This window comes from Talpa europaea (assembly GCF_964194135.1).
Source record: "Talpa europaea genome assembly, chromosome: 10".
Lineage (NCBI taxonomy): Eukaryota > Metazoa > Chordata > Mammalia > Eulipotyphla > Talpidae > Talpa > Talpa europaea.
In genome coordinates this window covers 56,329,977-56,351,424 of record NC_140077.1, presented here as the reverse complement: position 1 = coordinate 56,351,424, position 21,448 = coordinate 56,329,977, and the positions used below count along the sequence as shown (strand labels likewise).

The 21,448-nt window shown below is 35.0% G+C and overlaps 1 protein-coding gene across 1 annotated transcript in view; it reads right to left on the bottom strand.

Annotated features, from left to right (window-relative positions):
- Window positions 1-21,448, bottom strand: part of PCDH15 (protocadherin related 15) — a gene marked incomplete at both ends in the record, with an annotated part of 665,703 nt that overhangs the window by 427,861 nt on the left and 216,394 nt on the right. Inside the window, one exon of the mRNA XM_084244834.1 lies at window positions 12,710-12,870. Coding sequence (XP_084100960.1) covers window positions 12,710-12,870 — 161 coding nt within the window. The remainder of the gene's footprint in view (window positions 1-12,709; window positions 12,871-21,448) is intronic.

Here is a 21,448-nt window from a genome sequence, read left to right as displayed (position 1 = left end):
GGGCACAAGGATGGTTCAACATATGAAAATCAATCAGTGTAATCCAATGCATCAACAAAAAGAAAAATAAAAAAAAAAAATATGATCATATCAAAAGATGCTGAGAAAACATTCAACAAAGTCCAACATCCATTTATGATGAAGGGTCTTGAAATTCTCAGAATAGAAGGAGCATACATTAACATGATAAAAGCCATATATGACAAACCCACAGACAATATTATTCTCAATGTCAAAAAGCTGAAGGCCTGGGCCTCCCCTGGTGGCGCAGTGGTTGAGCGCTGGGCTGTGAAGCTGCCCGCAGCCTCTGCAGCGCCGGTTCAATCCCCGGCCATCTGCGAGGGTCCCACATGGTGTGACAGACCTCTCCTGCCACCCCCGCTGCTCCCCTCAGCAGTGTATTTCATCGGTCTGCCTGTTCTGTTCCCCGCTCTGGCTCTGGTGAATTCTCTCACCCTCCCGTGCTTCTGACTGTACCCAGTGCTTGTATAAATAAATAAATGAATCTTTAAAAAAAAAAAAAGAAAGCTGAAGGCCTTTCCTTTAAGATCAGGATCAAGAGGATCAAGACAAGGTTGTCCTCTCTCACCACTGCTCTTCAATATAATACTGGAAGTCCTAGGCAGAGCAATAAGACAAGAGAAATATATACAAGGAATCCAGATAGGGAAAGAAGAAGTAAAAAAATCGCTATTTGCAGATGATATGATAATATACATAGAGAACCTTAAAAACTCCACAAAAAAACTACTCAAAATAATCAACCAGTTCAGTAATGCAGCAGGATACAAAATCAACTCCCAAAAATCAGTAGCCTTCCTATACACAATCAATCAATCTAAGAAGAAATCAAGAAAAACATCCCTTTTATAATTGAAACAAAAAATTGAAGATCAAAATAATTCCAACTATCTTCTCCGATCATAAAGGCATCAAACTAGAAATAAATCATGAAAAGATACAAGGAACCCTCCCACTTCATGGGAATAAATACTTGGGAATAAACCTAACAAACGAGGTGAAAGACCTATACAAAGAAAATTATAAAACACTATTAAAATAAATAGAAGACACAAAGAAATGGAAAGACATCCCCTACTCATGGATTGGAAGAATTAACATTATTAAAAATGACCATCCTTCCAAAAGCAATATACCAATTCAATGCTATTCCAATAAAAATCTCAATGACATTCTTCAAAGAAATAGAACAAATACTGACGAAATTCATATGGAACCACACACAAGAAAAAACAAGAATAGCCAAAGCCCTATTGATGAAAACAAAGGAGAAAGAAGGTATCACACCTCCAAACTCCAAGCTATACTACAAAGCCATAATAATTAAAACAGTTTTGTATTGGAACAAAAACAGACACACCGACCAATGGAACCAAATAGAGAGCCCAGAAGTAAAACCACACTTATATGGACACCTGATTTTTGACAAAGGTGCAAAGAATATACAATGGAACACTGGCAGTTTGTTCAATAAATAGTGCTGTGAAAACCGGACCACCACATGCAAAAAAAAAATGAAACTAGACCACTACCTTCCACCATGCACAGAAATCAACTCAAAATGGATAAAAGAACTAGACATAAGACCTGAAGCCATAAAATATATAGAAGAAAATATAGGTAAAACACTATGAGACATACATCACAATAACATCTTTAAAGACTCATGACCCAAAGCAAAGAAAGTCAAGGAAAAGATAAACAGCTGGGATTACATCAAACTGAAAAACTTCTGCACAGAAAAAGAGACATTAACCAAAACAGAGAGATACCCCACTGCCTGGGAAAAAAATCTTTGCACTCCAGTCAACTGATAAGGGACTGATCACAAAGATATACAAAGAACTTATCCAACTCAACAAAAACAAAATAAACAATGAAGTCAAGAAATGGGCAGAAGAACTTAAAAGACATTTCTCCAAAGAGGAAATGCAAATGGCCAACAGGCATATGAAAAAATGTTCAAAATCCCTTATAATCAGGGAAATGCAAATTAAAACCCCATTGAGATACCAGCTTACACCAGTAAGAATGACACATATCAAAAAAACAGGCAACAGCAAATGTTGGCGAGGATGTGGTGAAAAAGGAACTCTCCTACACTGCTGGTGGGAGTGCAAACTGGTCCAACCACTATGGATAGCTCTCTGGAGGTTCCTCATTCTACTAAAAATGGAGTGACCATAAGACCTGGTGACCTGGCAATTCCACTGATAGGGAACTACACTAAGGACACAAAAATATCTATTCAAAAAGAACACCTGTACCCCTATGTTTATTGCAGCACTATTTACGATAGGTAAAACCAGGAAACAACCCAAATGCCAAAATAGATGACTGGATTAAGAAGATGTGGCATATATACACAATGGAATATTATTCAGCAATCAAAAGAGATAAACTCATGCCATTCCAGCAATGTGGATCGAACTAGAAGAAATTATGCTCAGTGATATAAGCCAGAAGGGGATCTCCCTGGTGGTGTAAGGATTAAGACACAACCTATAAAGCAATCCACAGCCACTGCAACAGGAGTTCGATCCCCGGCCAGCCAAGGAGCAACCCACAAGGCGCAGCAGACCTCTATTGTCTCTCCCGCTGCTCCCTTCAGCAGTGTATTTCAGTCAGTCTGCCTGTTCTGTTTGCCACTCTGTCTCTGGTGAATCTTCTCACCTCCCCACAATCTCTGGTCTGTACCTCAGCTCTTGTATGAATAAATAAATAAATATTTAAAAAAATAAGGCAGAAGGAAAAAAAATATATCAGACGGTTTCACTTATAGCAGGAATATAGAGGAACCAAATTAGACATCAGTGTAAGAAAATAATAACAGTAAAAAACACAACAAAGCAAAAACAGACAATTATAAATCATAGACATCCTGCAGGGGAGGAGTAGGGAGAGGGATCAGAGGGAAGGTGGGAGGAGCACATGGGACTGAGGTGATGGTGCATTGGTAAAGGAAACTCTATGGGGACTACCCCTGAGGGGGTGGGGGGAAGCAAATATTGTTTAAAAATGAACAATGACGTAAAATAAAAAAAAATACTTATTGTTCATATTACATTTTCTTTTAGTTCTATACAGTCATAATTGTATAAATATTTCCATTAAGAAATAATTATGGGGCCTCCCTGGTGGTGCAGGTAGTTAATCACTGCACTGTGAAGCTGTTTGTAGCCTCTGCAGCATGGGTTTGATCCCAGCCAGCCAGCGAGGGTCCCACATGGCTAGACAGATCTCTCCTGTCTCGCTCACTGCTCCCCTCAGCAGTGTATTTTCTCAGTCAGCCAGTTCTGTTCCCTGCTCTGTCTCTGATGAATCATCTCACCCTCCCGCGCATCTGGCCTGTAGCCCGGTTCTTGTGTAAATACACAAATATTTAAAAAAATATGAAAAATGATGTAAAATATATAAAATAGAATAAAAAATAATTAATGGCCTCCACTGGAAAATACAATTTCTCCTCACTGGTACAGAAAAATTAAGTATAAATGAGCTAGGATCTAGCATGTAATGTCATCCTTACTTCCCTGTCTGTAATTGTCTCCAAGCAGTGAGTATTTAGATACTTTCTCTTTATCAATAAGAAAATAAAAAACACAGTGACTATGGTCAGTCTGTGGTAGGTATTGTATAGGTTACTGAAGTGGAGTAAACAAAAAAAGCTAACGTCAAAAGAGCAAATCAAGGAAATGAGTGAGTCAAGTTATAAATATACAAGTAAGTCTGATCTGCCTAGAGAAGAACAGCGCACACAAACGGAGGAGTGCGGAAACTAGATAATATTATGCGTTTCCTCTGGTTCTGATAAATTTAACAATTTTCTTAAAATCAAATAATTTTTCAATTCCATGATATAGATATTTTTAATACTAAAAGTTGACATCACACTAACTTGTAGGCATCTTTGTGCCTTCAGTATAAGTCAATTAATTCTGTTTAAAATCAGAACATTTTCTGGACCTCCCTGGTGATGCAGCAGGTTGAGCACAGCCCTTTGGAGTGGTCCGCAGCCTCTGCAGCACGGGTTTGATTCCCAGCCGGCCAGGGAGATATCCACATGGCACGGCAGACCTCTCCTGTCTCGCCTGCTGCTCCCCTCAGCAGTGTTTTTCAGTAGGTCTGCCTGTACTGTCTCTGGTGAATCCTCTCAGCCTCCCACATGTCTGGCCTGTACCCCATCTCTTGTACAAATGAATAAATCTTAAAAAAATTTCTTTAAAAAAATAAAATCAGAACATTTTCTTCAATGGCCTGAATGTTTTTGCACCCCCCTGCTGCCCCAGAAAAGTTCTTATGTTGAAATCCTAATGGCCAATTTGATGATATGAATAAGTAGGAACTTTTGGGAGATGATTAGGCTATAAGGCAAAGCTCCTGTTAATAAGATTAATGCTCATATGAAAGAGACCTCAGAGAGCTCCTGTTCCTTTCTACCATGTGAGGGTATAATGAGAAGTCTGCAACCTGAAAAAGGGCCCTTGACTTCCCATGCTTGGATTTTCAGCTTCCAAAATGTAAGACATTATTTTTTGTTGTTTTATTGCTACTCAGATAATGATTTTGTTATAGAAGCACAAGCAGACAAAAACATTTCTAAAAGTATTAATTGTATGATTCAGTGGGAAATTTACCACTAAGAAAAAAAATTGCAGAGCAATTTTCCATTAAAACTAAAATCAATTCTAGCAAGTACTGTAATATAGAGCTTTGGCAGTTGTTAGTAGGATCAAATGCTAATTGTTGGTTCTGGTTTGCTATTTAGAGCATTCACATTTTTATTAAGATTCATTATATTCATGAAATGAACATTCAGAGAAATTGAGCAATACCATAAAAAATACATTTTGGGTAAATGCCCTATATTTTAAAAGGCACTACAATATTTTGTACTTATCCATAATAATGCAGTCATTCAATATCTAATGTGTTGCATCATTCACTTAGCTTGAGTAGAAAGACATGTTTGAAATTATCTAGAACTTTAAAGATATTATAAATATGTATATATTTAAATTTGCAGTATTAGTAATTTAATTTAGATGACAATTGTAAATGCAATCTATAGAAGAAATTGGGCATTAATTTTTGATATGAAATACTGTTATTTTTGATAAAATTATGTTAACTAGGAGCAAAGAGAGGTATGCCCTAGAAAATATTTTATTCCAAATCAATATAAATAATATTAAAATATAAATTAAAAAGACAACTCTCCAAATAGACTAATGTCATTATAAATGTTTAGAAAGATTAATAATTTATTTTCAAATACTGTATTTAGCAGTATGGATGTGGAAGTCTATAGGTAAAATATTTCTGGATGATTGCTTAGTAAAATGTTTATAAATCAGTATCCCAGTAATTGAATAAAGATAAATGAATTTATCATCATAAAATAACTGGACAAAATTAGGAAAGTGCATATATGAATTTTCACTTTAGTGTTTTTTAACCACCAAGACTTGCAAAAAAACATGTCCAGGGATATCAGTTTGAAAATTATCCCTGATTTACATATCCACTTTAACACTATAAAGCCATTAAAAACAACCTTATAGGGCCTCGCTGGTGGTGCAAGGGGTTAAGACACAACCTATGAAGCTATCCACAGCCTCTGAAGCATGAGTTCAATCCCCCAACCTGCCAGGGAGCAACCCACATGGCATAGCAGACCTTTACTGACTCACCTGCTATTCCCCTCAGCAGTGTACTTCAGTCAGTCTGCCTTTCTGTTCCCCACTCTGTCTCTGGTGAATGCTCTCACTCCCCACACCTCTGGCCTGTACCCCGGCTCTTGCATTCATAAATAAATAAATATTTTTTAAAAACTATATAAGTATACATTCAATGGCATGGAAAGATGTGCAATGCAAATTGCATTTAAAAGGCAAGCGGAAAGCATTATGACTCAATTTCATAAGTACTATAAAAACACATACTAAGACACATCTAAAATAATATATGGTAGTGCAAAATTAAATGTTATTTTACCTAGATGGTAAAATTACATATGTGTGTGTATACATTTTTGATTTTCTGGTATGTTTGTATTTTTTTAATTTATTTGCAATTAAAGGCATTACTTCTAGTAATGATTACATTTGGACTAAAATACTAACTTAACACACAGCTTTTCTAGCAATAGTGGCCTATGCTTCACATAAAATGGATGGGCACAGGGTTAAGAATGTTCAGAATATAAGTTTTTGTAATTTGATTAATAAAGCTCTTAAGCACTGTGACAGAAGAAAGTGCTATTCACAAGAATTTTAAAAGTTCAGAGGTAATATAGGATGTAGTGAACAACACTAAAATTAGAAGTTGAAACGAAGAGATATTTTTAAGCACATGAAGATCATTTTCTTTTATAGAAAATGTACCCTTATAGCTAGTATCTAAAGATTCACTAAGACTTCAGCAAGTTACTCCAGTAGGTGGACTATAAACCACATATATTGCAAATAAGCACTGCTTCTTAGTTCTGTCTAAAATTACTATTTTTGAGATGTAATAGTTGCTAACAATTTTTAGACTAAGAAAAATGGGAAGATTATTTACCCAAGGCACGATCTATAACCTGGAATCTATGTAACCTTGTTAGTAACACTTGTGAAATTGATTACAGATACTTTATTCATGTGTAAAAAAGCTTTGTCCTTAGAAATTAGTCCACAGAGTTGGTGGAAATGCAGACTAAGTGTTCTACTTTCTGAAGATGAAGACTTACTCACAAATCCATAAGAACAGTTCAATCTATCATTATTTCCCTGACTCATAAAAATTTAAAACTTTTGAAAAACAATGGCATAAGCCTCAAAGAAATATTTCTTAATGACCAAATTTATTCCTGATATATTATGAAGATATCTCAGTTTCTTTATATATCAGGCTAACATTTTAACCTTTCATAGTTGCTCTTTTTTTACACAACAGCCTCTATTATTAGCTCACCGATCTACACTATTGCACTCTTATTTTTCCTACCCCTCCTCCTACCATTTATCCACCACCTTTATATTGTACTTCTTCTACAGCATTCTTACTGTTTTTTATATGTATATTTCTAACCCTTTGCTTGAATTTAATTTACACATTTATCAAAGAATAATTCCCTGCTATTAAAAAATATCTGACAACCTGCCTTACTTGTTAATTAGCTCTGAGGGATTCATTTATAGTTTCTAGATTAAACCTCGTTCACCTAAATATAAATTACAGCAGTTCACCAGTAAAATATGAAACAATATGGAGAAACAAATAAGCAAACGAAAGGTCAAATGAAACCAAACCAGGAACAAATTCTAGAAACCTGACTTCAGACTTGAGGCTAACAGGGGAAGAAGAGGGGAGGTGGCAAAGTTGAAAGGGGAACAATGACTATGGTGAACTATGGGTGCCTTTGTAGTGGGTGTGGTGTGGCAACATATACCTAAAAGGTGTGATTTTATAGCAGCTCTAAATCATGGACAGTATTGTAAATCAATGTTACCTCAGAAAAATTTTAAAGAATAATAACAGCAACAGAATTCAAAACCACAAAAATGTGGGTAGACAATCACAGGGTACTCTTATATCTAAGATTCTTATATCATAACCTTTAAAAAGCAAGATTCATCTCTGATCTATAAGATTACATAAAATTAATAGTATTTTTAATAACTGCAAATGCAAATAGCACAGTATCAGAATAAAATGCACTACCACTGTAGAAAAAAAAAGAGTAACTCTAGCTCTTTGTTTTCTTCATTTCACTATATTAAAATGCTCAGATCTAAAGAGTGTCTCTAAATCTATTTCATAGTTGATTATGAAAGAAAGAATTGAATTAGTTGAACTTTAACATTTATTTTGGCTCTAATTTTTTTAAGATTTATTTTTATACAATAATTGGGGTATAGGCCAGAGATTTGGGGGATGAGAGGATTCACCAGAGAGAAAGTGGGGAACAGAACAGGCAGACGGACCGAAGTACACTGCTGAGGGGAGCAGCAGGTGAGACAGGAGAGGTCTGTCCTGCCATGTGGGTTTCGCCCTGGCCAGCTGGGAATTGAATTCATACTGCAGTGGTTGTGGATTACTTCATAGGTTGCATCTTAACCCCTGCACGACCAGGGAGGCCCAGTTAGCTCTAAAATTTGATATTACTATAAAGTATCCATACTCATTAAATGTTAAAGACTACAGTATGAAAATTATGCACTGTATCTAGTTATGACTGCTTTAATTTTACATGTCATTATTATCTGGATTTTTGTCTTTTCTTCCTGCACTCATTCAGTGAGGGATCTACCATCTTAAATTTGTTAAAGAAACTTACTCCATGGCCTCCCCCCGTGGTGCAGGGGTTGAGTGCTGGGCTGAGAAGCTGCCCGCAGCCTCTGCAGAGCTGGTTTGATCCCGGGCCCACCGGCAAGGGTCTCACATGGCACGCAGACCCTACTGCCGTGCCTGCTGCTCCCCTCAGCATTGTGTTTCATCAGTCTGCATATTCTGCTCCCCGCTCTGGCTCTGGTGAATTCTCTCACCCTCCCACATGTCTGACTGTACCCAGTGTTTGTATAAATAAACAAACAAACAAATAAACATACAAATAAATAAGCAAACAAATAAATAAATAAATGAATAAATAAATAAATAAATCTTTAAAAAAAATTACTCTGCTCATTGAGCCTCACATTTCATTCTGGAATGAAGGAATTCTTTGACATTATTTTTTTCTCTGACCTACAAGTATCCTCTTCCTCTACAAACTCTTTTTTTGGGAGGAGATTGGGAGGGGAAGTGATGAGGAAGAAAGGGATGTTATAAAGTTTTCCCTGATTACTAGGAAGTAGCAGTTCTATATCTATTTTAATTCAGGTGTGCAAAATCTCACCACCAGAGTTAAGAATATTTCTATAAGTCAACAATGTTAAATCTTGACAATACAACACAGGTTTTACATGTGACCAAATCCCAGAGCATGTTTATTAATGTCTTACCATTATTTCAACAAGTTTATTTGCCAAATGCTGCAAGTATGTGAGTGTGTATTTTAATTTATTTCTAGATGTTCCTCTGTAATAGTCATTTAACATTTCATATATTTTAGATGTTCTAGTCTCCAGCATTTTCAGATGATTTCAGTAAGATGCTCACTGATATGATTTTAATTTATCAACCATCTTTGCAAGTTTAACAAGATCATAGTATTCCTAATCCAAAAGAACACTTTAAATGAAAATCATTTGTGATTATTTTGATAAAGATCCAGACTAGTTCCATAAATGATACCTGTGCTCATTATTGCAATCACTACTTTTAGGGCAAGTCACATTTAGGTGTACTGTCATGATATTGTTTCAGTTTAACAAATGTCCATGAATTTCTGCTCTTACCAGAAATTTTTAAAATACTACTAAAAAACAGATACAGGAATCCCCTATTTGTCAAAAGTTCTCTTTGACCCATTTCACTTTTATGGAAGTAGGACATTAGTACCTGTATTCACTAAATGAAGGAAAGCCAGAGAACATTTGAGGTCTTTTGACATAAGGTGAGAAGTGAATGTGGCGTTTTACATTCATATTGCAACAGCCCTTACAGAGGCTGCACATACCCTGATCAGTGAGAATGGCCCTGCCAGGTTCCTTTCCTGTGAACTACTTTATATTGACTATGAATTTATAATTATTGTTCCTGCTTTTACTATATGTTAGTATTATTGTTTTAACATATTGACTATATATTAGTATTATCATGGGGTTTGTATCATTCTTGCTTTTACACATTTTGGTGTCATTTTATGGCTTACATGTTATTTGGTATGATTTATAAATACAGGGGTCTTAGTACACTACATTTTCATATAAATTAATGGTAATTGCTTTTTCCTTTATGCCATTTTTAATTTAGGAAAGATTTTATAGGAAGGCTCTACTTTTGGTTAGTGGAGAAAACCTGTATTATCAAAAGCAAACTAAATGTTGATAAGTAATTCAAATTCAACAAAGTTACAAACTAGGAAGATATAACACAGTCCATTTATACTAAGGGTGCCCCTTCTCATTTCTCATAGTTCAAACCAAAAAATATACTTTTAATATTCAATGCAGAGGAAAAAAAAATGGTTCCACAAAGAACATACATTACTAGCAAACAGTAAATGATTAAGAAAAAAAATACTGAATGATTTAAAAAAGGGAACAAAATATAAAATGGCAATGGTCCACTATGGAAAGCTGTGTGGAGGTTCCTCAAACTACTAAAAATGGAGCTATCATATTATCCAGTAATTTCAGTCCTAGGACTCTGCCCAATGGTCAAAAAAACATGTATTCAAAAAGATACTGGTATCCCTCTTTATTACAGTACTACTTATAATAGGTCAGATATGGAAACAACCCAAATGGCCCAAAATAGATGACTGGATAAAGAAGATGTGACACATATGCATAATGGAATATTATTCAGCAATCAAAACTATAAACTAATGCCATTTGCAGCAACATGGATGGAGCTTGAAGGGATAATGCTCAGTGAAATAAGACAGAAGGAAAAAGAAAAAAATATATATCAAATGGTTTCACTTATAGGAGGAAGGAATATAGGGGAAACAAATAAGGGATCAGGAAAATAATAATAATAATAATAATAATAATAATAATAATAAACAAAAACTAGCAGGCAATCATTAATAAGAGACATTCTGTGAGGCGGGGGAGGAAAAAAGATCAAAACAGGGAAAAAAACGAGCACAAGGCACTATGGTGATGGCTCATGGGTGAACTGGAGGTAGGAATTTAATTGGGAATGCACAATAATGTAAAAGATATAAATAAAAAAAATAAAACAATAAAACACATGAATATTCTGAAATTCATTACACATTATAAAATCCATTTGTCTTGGGTATGAATTTCTGTTATTCAAGCTAGCAAAGCATGACTGAGCATAATGCAGCACAGCAAGGGGAATTTTTGCAACTCGCTGGTTTGTGCCATTGTCTAGATAGCTTTAATAAAAGTAATAAGATAAAGATAAGATAAATGTTAAGATACCAAATGTCACTCCATTTTATAGCTCTTAGATGCCTAGGTAAAGCTGTAACTGTGATGTATAGAGAAAATTGCAATGATGCAAAGACTTAATGGAATAATGATATAAAATATATAGAGATAACAAATTAAAGCCTTAAAAATAGAATAAAATTTAGAAAAATGACATTATCTTGGATTTTCTGGTAGATATATCTTCTGCAAATAAAAAAAGGCTTTGCCTTCTCTTTTCTAATGAAAAAAAGAAAGTTGCAATGATGAAAACACTTAATGAATTCTGGGACACAGTAGAAGTGAGGCAAAGTCAAAGATGAAATTTTCCCCTTATTTTTAGTCCAACACTACCATTCTACACTCCACTGCCTCCCATGTTTTATATCTGTCACCAGTACTCAGTCAGGTCAATCATGGACCTCTGTAAATGTACAAGTATACTCTACTAATGGCAGAATACAATGATCTGCTTACCTCACCTAAAACTCTTAGAGACTCTGAATTTTAACTATTGAAAATACATGATCATCCTTTCCCTAATATTTTCAATTCTGATCAATTTCACATCATATTGGAAGGTGGACAGTAAATCCTGAATGATGAGGTGAGATGGCTGAGGTTCATTTAAACTGAACGTCTGCTATCTGGATTTCATAAATTGGACAATTGGGAGTACATGTACTCAGCATTCCCAAGGTCCCATATAATAAGTTCCTCACCCCATACTCTCTTCTGCACTTTAAATGGAATGCAAATCAGTGATAGTTACTTTTAGAGAACTGATTAAATAGACTCAAGTTTTAAACTTTCTCAGAAGTTTTTAAACTTTCAGTGCATCTAGCTTTTATTAATAACAAGATACTTAGATGTGCTTCCATAGGATGACAGGGCTACAACAGTGCTAGGAATCTTTTGCTTTTTTTCTATTTTTTTTTATAGCTTTATAGCATATTGTCATGAACTCACCCCTAAAGCGATGTTTACCATGTTAAGAACAATCAGCCACTACTAGTATTACCACCAAACTCTGTCCACAAGGTAACATCCAATCATACTCTTAAACTTTGCTATTGTTGGAAATAAATGAATTATTATCAGGCTTATCCTACTTTTCTAAGGTTACCCCTCCTTTAGTCTATGTATTCTCTCCTTGTTAAGAATTTTAACAAGCTACCAGGATGTTAGATGGGAAATACATTGGTTCTTTCAAATACAGATGATCCCTTCTTCTCTTGATGGTTTCACTTAAATGTGAGAATATAGAGAAATATAACAAAGGGTCAGTCAAAACTAAATCAATATTAAACTCTTAAATTATGACTACAAATCTGAGGCAAACAGAGAGGGAAGGTGGTGGGAAAGGTATGGGGGAAAGGAGCCTAGTAGAACACAGTGGACAATTGTTGGGGCACTGGTGGAGGGCAGGGTATGAAAGTGTGTATTTGTAGATGCAGATGCAAAGATATAAACCTACTTGACCTCAATAAACAAAATTTAGGGGGTAGAGGGAAGAAAGGAGCTAACAATATTTTGTTGATATACTCAGAAAATAAAAAAAAAATGTATGAAGAAAATTTGCAATCATGTCAACAAACACACACAGATATTAAAATAAGAAAATATTGGGGCAAAGAAAAAATAAAATCACTAACATCTCTATCCAGAACTCTGCCCGTGCTGTTTAGGAAAAGCATTTGTTTAACAGGATCCAGCAACACCCAATAATCCACGTTGTCCTTGAGAGAGAGTTCTATGGTAGGGTCTGGTCCTCCAGCAGTCCCTTTGATCAGCATATTATCCACCAGAATTGTACCTGCAAACCAAAGAAAGTTTTTTGAAAACATTCTATTTGCATATATATATTTTTTAACAAAGATCATACCCATAAACCCTGACTGATTTACAAATCTGACTTAAAGGAAAACATTCAATTTTATATCTGGCATGATACAGAAAATGTCTTAATTTCATAAGGGCAAAAATACATTTTAATACTATTTATCAATGATATTTTGGGAAATAAAAGTGGAAGACCAAGATTCAAACACTTGGAGAGCTTCATCATTTATTTCTTGTTTCTCCTTAACAATATGAACTAGTTCCCCTCCCTTTCCATCACTTTTCCCAGGAGTTATCGCTAAATTTTATACTAAATAAAAGGAAATATCAGTAATAACACAGGCTGGTACTTCAATTCACTCAGTAAGACTTCAGATAGGAACAGAGATATCCTGAAAATAAGAGAGAAAAAGAAAAAGCAAGAGATAAAGAAATAGCAGGGTGTCCCATGGTGAGAACTGCATCTTTTTCTTTTATCTTAAAGCAAATCCATAAAACATAAATCTTAATGTGAAAGACAAAACTAGTGGGAAGACACACAATGGAAGCAATTCTTCTTTAAGACATGTCTAGGTACTTGACTAGGAAAACAAAATATTCCAATGCAACATTTCGATACTTGCTTTCTTATTATTTTTTCTGCAGATTGAATTGTAGACATTTGTTGAATAAAGGAGAGTGCATTTCTAATATTTCCTATTCTGTTAAAGATCCCATGCATTTATAAATTGAATGCAAACAGAATTGATGCAATTCAAATCTCATTTCCCCCCCCCCCACCAAAGGAATGATCTCTTTGTCAAACAATAATGCACTATAGCTTAGGGCAATCATTTTCAGCTGATCCATTTTATTAAACTCATGACATATAGAAGGGATGTGGCTCTGCAAACAGAAATGCACCCTCCTAAAGACATTAGAATAAATGGCGTATATCTAGGGAACTCACTGCCTTTGGATAGCACACAGAAAATATAGATAATCCATAAATATGACTCTAGCTTGAGGAATAATGATGCAAAATACATTTCCTGCATTTTCTTAAGGCATAGAATTGACCCAAATATTATATTATTGTATAATTACAAGTAAAAGGAATGTCTCTTTGGAATTTTCCCACAAAATTAACAATAATGTTCTGTAATATTTCTTTATCATATTATCATAAATGAGCTATATTTACATAGTACATGTTGAAAGGAGTCATACTTATAACAATAAGTTTAAATAATGTTGAAACACAGGTACTCTTAAACACACTTCTCTAAAAAGATTTTCTTCAATATTTTCACATATAAAATGCATGTATATTTATATAGAGAACATACATACTATATATGTGCATACACAGGAGTGAAATTATCTTTCCATTTTTTACTAAATTGGCAATAGCCAAGTAGAAGAATACAGATCAGATGATGAGGACATATTTGTGACCTATGAATATGTTCAAGGTCTTTATGCATTCTTGTTGACAAATACTTCACACAACTAACCTTTAGAGATTTAATTTGTATTTTTCATATATAACTTATAAGGTAAGAATTCTCTTTTCTGATCAAAAGAAAAATGAAATGTATAATAGATAGATAAATTAACATTAACATTCATGCCTTGACCCAATATTACGTAACAGCAGTAACTGTGTTTTTGCAGTACACGTGCTCACTACAGTCACATGAAATAAAGAAGATGAAGAACTATCTTTTTTAACACAAGTGACTTATAACCAGAACAAGTTGTAGCAGTTACTTAAACCCAATAAGGTAAAATAAATAGACTATGTCTAGACTTATATTTTACTTGATTTTTTTTTTATTTTCATAGAGAAGATCTAAATATTTTCCTTGTTCTCACCTCACCCCTGTGTTCTGCAATGACTGAATTTCAGAATTAAGTGTCTGCAACACATGTGTGCTGAACAAAAGCTTTACTTTCACAAGAATACTCCATTCATATTACAAACATTCTCAAGATTTCGATGTGTCAATTTACTATAGATCATAGGTATGGAGAAAGAAAAGAGGAGATCACAAACAAGAGTGAAATAATGAAAGGAGCACTTTTAGAAAAACAATTAATAATTTACTCAGGTTTGCCTAAAGCACCCTGTCCTCCACCCTCCCCAGAGAAAAACTGACAACACCAAAGCTAGCATGGAACCAGGGTCTTCAACCTAGTTTCTCCCAGCAGTGGGGACTGTATCTTTCCAGAGGTCCAGAGATTTCCAGATGTGAGCAGCTGGTGATCAGAGACTATTATGGCAGGCAGCTGATAAGAAGAGTGTCTGTGAATATTGGGACAATATGGTGTCTCTATCCTCTCTTTTTGCAAGTGCCACTTTTTCAGTAAAATCTTTCTTAACCTCTTCCATGGGATATTTAAAATTCATTCCCATTTCTGACTCCATTTGAATTATAAAACACATGTGTTTTAAATGTATGTAAAAAAATAAAAGAAGGGTCTTCCTGGTGGCACAGGGGTTAAGTCCCAGTGCTATCACACTCTTGCCACTGCAACATGAGTGTGATCCCTGGCCAGGGAGCTGACATACATGGCACAGCAGATGTCTCCTCTCTCACCTGCTGCTCCCCTCAGCAGTGACCACTGTTCCCCTCAGCAGTGTATTTCAGTAGATTCGACTGTTCTGCTCCCCACTCCTGTTTCTAGTGAATCCTCTCACAACCCACACTTGACCTACACGCCAGTTCTTGTATGCATGAATATAAATAAATTTAAAAAATAAAAAATAAATGGATGATACACTGTCCAAGATTAATAAGAAGGTGGATAGTTCTATCAGTATGAGAGAGTATACCATGACAAGAAGGAAGACACATATGATGTTAAAGATATCAATTCATCAGTGAGTATTAACCATAAAAAGATCTGTCCTACAGAATAGGTGATACCCAAGGGGGAATTCCACTCACATGTAAAACTCCATCATCAAAATAAATAAATAAATAAATAATATCTGCAAGAGGAAAAAAGACTAAAACTTAATTGATACCAGTACTATAGAAGTTAAGAGAGCTCACCCTACAATTAACAGATCTAGAATCCAATCCTGGACCTACGATTTAGCATCTATGAAAATGGACAGATTACTCAATCCCACTCACCTTCAATTTGCCTCACCTCTAAAATAAGTAACACAATAGAACAAGCACTTCTACTATAATAAGTGTGTACCTGGAAAAAGAAAACAAAGAAAAAAAAAAAAACTTGTGTTTTAGTCCCCAGACACTAACACTAAAACAAATAGATAATAAGGTTACTTGCTTCTAAATAGACATTTTTCATAAGAATTGAAAATTTGATCTAGCATTTAGTTTTTTTCATGAATCTATTGTTTTAATTCAGATAGATGTGTTTGTAGCTCCCCACTGTACTCACAGCTTCTCCTGATATTTACACATTTTTCATCATAGCTACTTGCAGGATTTATTTGCACAGTAGAATTTTTAGTTCTTCTTACATTACTATGTCTTTCTTTTTAATTGAAAAAAAAAAAGTTCAGAACATTTCAAAACATCAACATACATGAAAATAGCTTTTGAATAAACACAACTTACTCATCATACTGACTTCATTCCTTTAATTACCAATCTTACATAGGTCTTTCTGATGACTAAATGCGAACACAAGTGAGGTACTGATTGCCATCCCTGGTAAAGAATAAGGACTTGACAAACGTTGAGTTCTGGTTATGGTTGATGTTATTAACTCCATTTTGGAAGAGAATACATTTAAAGTTAAAGCAGAATGACTTATTTTATGTCATTTAAGTCACTTAAGTTTTTTTTTAAAGATTTATTTCTGCATACAAGAACATGTGTACAGGCCAGAGGTGTGGTGGGTGAGAGGATTCACTAGAGAAAGAGTGGGGGACAGAACAGGCAGACTAACTGAAATACCATGCTGAGGGGAGGAGCAGGCAAGCAGGGGAGGTGTGCTGTGCCATGTGGGTCAGCTCCCTGGCTGGCCAGGGATTGAACTTGAGCTACAGAGGGTGCGGATATCTTCACAGAGTTGTGCTCAACCCTTGCACCACCAGAGAAGCCCAAAGTCACTTAATTTTTTACCAACCAAATTTACTCACAAAACTGAAGTTACCACATTTGGTTAGCACATAGGTATAGCTAGCAGTCTAGAAGACATTATATGGACTCAAAATACAAATAGACACAACCCAATACAATCATGCTTGTGGTTAGATGGTAGGGAAGCAATGTTCATTCTAGATAAAAGTTTTAAAAGAACCCCTTGTCACCAAAATCCAGGCCTCCCTAAACTGCATCCCAACTAATAAGCAATCCATCCAGATCTGCAATCACTATGGAGTGATATAATTTTCACTTCCTAATCTTAGTGTGAATTTTGCGTGCACACACACACACACACACATACAATTATATATTTATGTGTCCAAGCACAGAAGAAATGATCCCTAACCCCTCTGGGTTCTTCTCATGTTGGATTAGTAATCAAAACAGCATCAGATGGGGTGGTAAAGAAAAAAAACAATCAATTTAATAACAGATGTATGGAGGGCCTCTCTCGTGGCACAAGAGGTTAAGCACAGCATTATGAAGCTATCTGAAGCCTCTGCAGCACAAGTTTGATCACCGGCCAGCCAGGGAGATCCCCACATGGTGCAGCAGAACTCTCCTGTCTTGCCTGCTGCTCCCTTCAGCCCCTCAGCGGTGTATTTCAGTCAGTCTGCCTGTTCTGTTCCCCACCTGTCTCTGATAAATCCTCTTAGCCCCTGCACCTCTGGCCTGTACCCCAGTTCTTGTATGCATAAATCTTTAAAAAATAAGATATGCATGAGGAATTTACATGGCTTTATCTTTAAAACATAATGAAGTACACAAGGAATATTTAACCTGCATTTTGTGACTTGAGTATCGAAGTCATAGAGGGGAAGACTTCACAAGGCAGACAAGGAGAGATAACTCATCCTTACTCTGAAAGCAAAGAAGAGATTCTTAGATAGAACATGCTTAATAAATGTAAAACAAGGTGATATACCTATCCCCAACCACACTCTACATTCTTCTATGTCATACAGAGAGAGCAGAGATTGCTTCTTCCATCAGGAAAAGGACAGACACAGGATGTGACAATCTCTTCTATTAGGAAAGGGTGAAGGACAAAGGAGTTTGTCCTAACACACAGGCACCTCACTGCACTCAATGCAAAACACTTTGTGTTGAGTAATGACATTAGAACTCCCAAGGCTTACAGGGACTTGACTGACCTCTTGTAACCATACTAAAATGACAAAAGGTCTACTCTTGGTCTATTGATAAAAGTCTATCTGACCCTTTTGAGGAGACTTACCCCATAATGGCAAGAAAAATGTCTGATTCAACAAATTCACACTAGTAGTGATCTTCACATTGAGCATATTTTATTCATCACCAGCACAGTGTTTGGTTCTATTAGAAAATGCAAACACATACGTGCACACATAGGAAATAAAACTCGGACAAAATAAAGTATAAACCACAACTGAGTATTTAATATTCTCCTCTAAACATTATTTACTCTGAAAACAGGCAGTTTCTTTTAGAGGCTAAGTCTCTGAAAATGTTGTGGAGGTGGCATTGAGGAGGAGGGTCTCTTGCTTTTCTAATTAACCTAATTCAGTGAAGCTGAAAAAAAATTCTACAGAGAAAGAGGGTAATTAACTTTGGGCTCATTCCAATATTGTTTACAAAAAATACTCTGTACATAGAATTTATATGTTACCATAAAGTAATTACTCATATATGTTTAATCAATATGACTTGCATAACATCTGAAAATAATTATCAACCCCCCCCCCAGTTAAAGATAACTGGAACATTGTTTAAGTGCATCATGTAGACAGAAGAATCCATTGTTTTCTTTTGTATGTTACTACCTGCACAAGAAAACAAAACACACCCAAATAGCTGCCAGATGTACATTATTTGATTAAATCCTATTAAAAAAGTAAAAAAATATACCGAATAAGAAGTATTTTAGTGAAGCTAAGTAGTAAGAATTCCCGTTATATAGGAGCTATTGAATATCTAAATTCCAAGATTATGAGACTAAACAAGATTCTTCTCAGGATTAAATCCTTTAAATGGAACTTTCCTGGAGTTCTCCTGGAAGTGGTTTCTCTCTTTGATTTTTTCACTTCTTGGCTTATAATTACATAAATTGTACCTTTTAATTAAGCATATTTTATACTGTATCTAGATAACTTTCATGTAGAGTCTTACAGAGTGGGAAATACATGTGTATCCAGAAATTTCAAAAGAAAATAAAAATCTTGGTTGGGTGGTGCTGGAATGTTAGGGATATATAAACCACATGTAATGTTTGCTAAAGATGAAGAATTATACCCATCAACAGTATTTAAAAACTTGCAGGAATTGAAAACAGGCTGCTTTGCAAAAATTTTTCCATAACAATGGAAACTGTTTTTTTATACTTCAATTACATTAAGCGATAATATCTTTCATTTACTTATAATTTTACATATTGATGTATGTTAGGTATATATCACACATGGCATAACAATCCAAGTATACTATTTACGAAATAAAGTTCCTTTGTTTTACTTTTGCTTCTTCATTAGAAACTGATATAGATATGCTGGCATTTAGACAAATATTGACATAAGCAAAGTGTCTTTTATCTCAAAATGCATAATCCACTCATTTACTTAATTTATTCACAATAGTATATATATATATGTGAGTGGATTATGCATTTTGAGATAAAAGACACTTTGCTTATGTCAATTATCTAATGGAAAATAGAATCATAGGATTTGAGAACTAGGATATATATAGATACAGATATAGATATATACACACGCATATATATAGTATACATATACAACCACTTCATTAGTTCCAGATTTTCCTATCCACAACATAAAAATGAACTGACCAAAGTGCTATAGTATATTTAAAATGAAATCCCAAGTTTAATATTAATCCTGTACATACATACATTCATTATTTGGAGTTTTATGCTCTATAATTTTCTTTTTTTTTTAATCTCGGGATGGATTTATATTTTTATATTTATTTTTTATTTTTTTGCACCCCCCTTATTTTGAACCCAATCCCTCCTATTCCTACCCCCTCCCATAGAGTGTCTCTGGTTTATAGTTGCTTGTTGATTTTGATTTTTACTTTATCATAGTTATTCTTTTTCCTGCTCCCTTATTTAGGTTTTCTAGATTCCTGCTATGAGTGAGACCATCTGGTATTTTTCTTTTTCTTTCTGGCTTATTTCGCTGAGCATGATCCCTTCCAGCTCCATCCATGTTGCTGCAAATTGCATGAGTTTATTTTTGATTGCTGAGTAATATTCCATTGTGTATATATAACACATCTTCTTGATCCAGTCATCTATTTTTGGGCATTTGGGTTCTTTCCAAAGCTTAGCTATTATAAATAGTGCTGCTATAAACATACAATTTTCTTAACAAAGTGTAAGGGGTTAAAATGGAAACAGCTCTACAGATATGAAGAGAATAGTACAATTATGAATGACCTGAATTTAGAACTAAGTTTTCCAGATTACTAGATACAGATATGAATGATAAAATCTCTGTCCATATAGCTTGCAACCCATAAAAGAGATAGATAGCTGACATTAAGGATGGTCAAATAAAACTTCGGATCAGATAGAGACTATCCGTTTAAGAAATGAACACACTAACTTAGAATCCTTGGAACAGCCATAATACTTCATTTCCTCTGTGCAGAAAGATGGATCCTGGGCACAAAAGTTGCATCCTGAGATAAAAGGAACAGAAATGGGAGAGGATCCAAGGTGGGCAGACATTTAAGGTACTTGCATCCTTGTTTTATGCCTTGTTGGATTCCCTTCTTATAGTGTGTGTGGGGGGGGTGGTGGTGGTGGTTGTGGGTTTGGAGTCAAGGACCATGATTTGCTTCTAACCAAAAGAATGTAGTGACGGTAATGGGAAGTTTGCATTTACATGCATATTACATGGTTCCATTACAAGAAATTCTGGTAACTATCTCATTGAGTACCTTTCTTTTGCCCTAACTTGCTTTGTCAAAGCAAGTAGCAATATTTGAAGAAATAAAATGGCAAGGTCTTGTATTGACATTCAGGAGATGAAGGTAACCTCAGTTGGCAGCCAGCAAGGCACAAGACACAAAAAAGATAATTTTGCAAACATCTGAGTCAGCTTGTAAGCAAATACTTCCATCGTAAAGTGTCACATGAGACTGTAGATCTGACAACAACTTGATTACAGTTTTGTGAAATCCTAATCAGAGGGTCTGGGTATACTGTGCCTGGACTCCTAGCCCAATGACACTGTGATATAATAAATGTGTACTGCTAAAAGACACTGTTATGCAGCAGTAAACTAGTACATTTCTACTATCTCGGTGATTTTAGGCAAATTCCCTAGATTCTTGTAATCAGCAATATGTATTATTATAAGGAATAAACAAAGTAATATATGTAAGTAAAGACATACATCTAATCACTGAATACTTTTTATCTCACTGACTGAAATA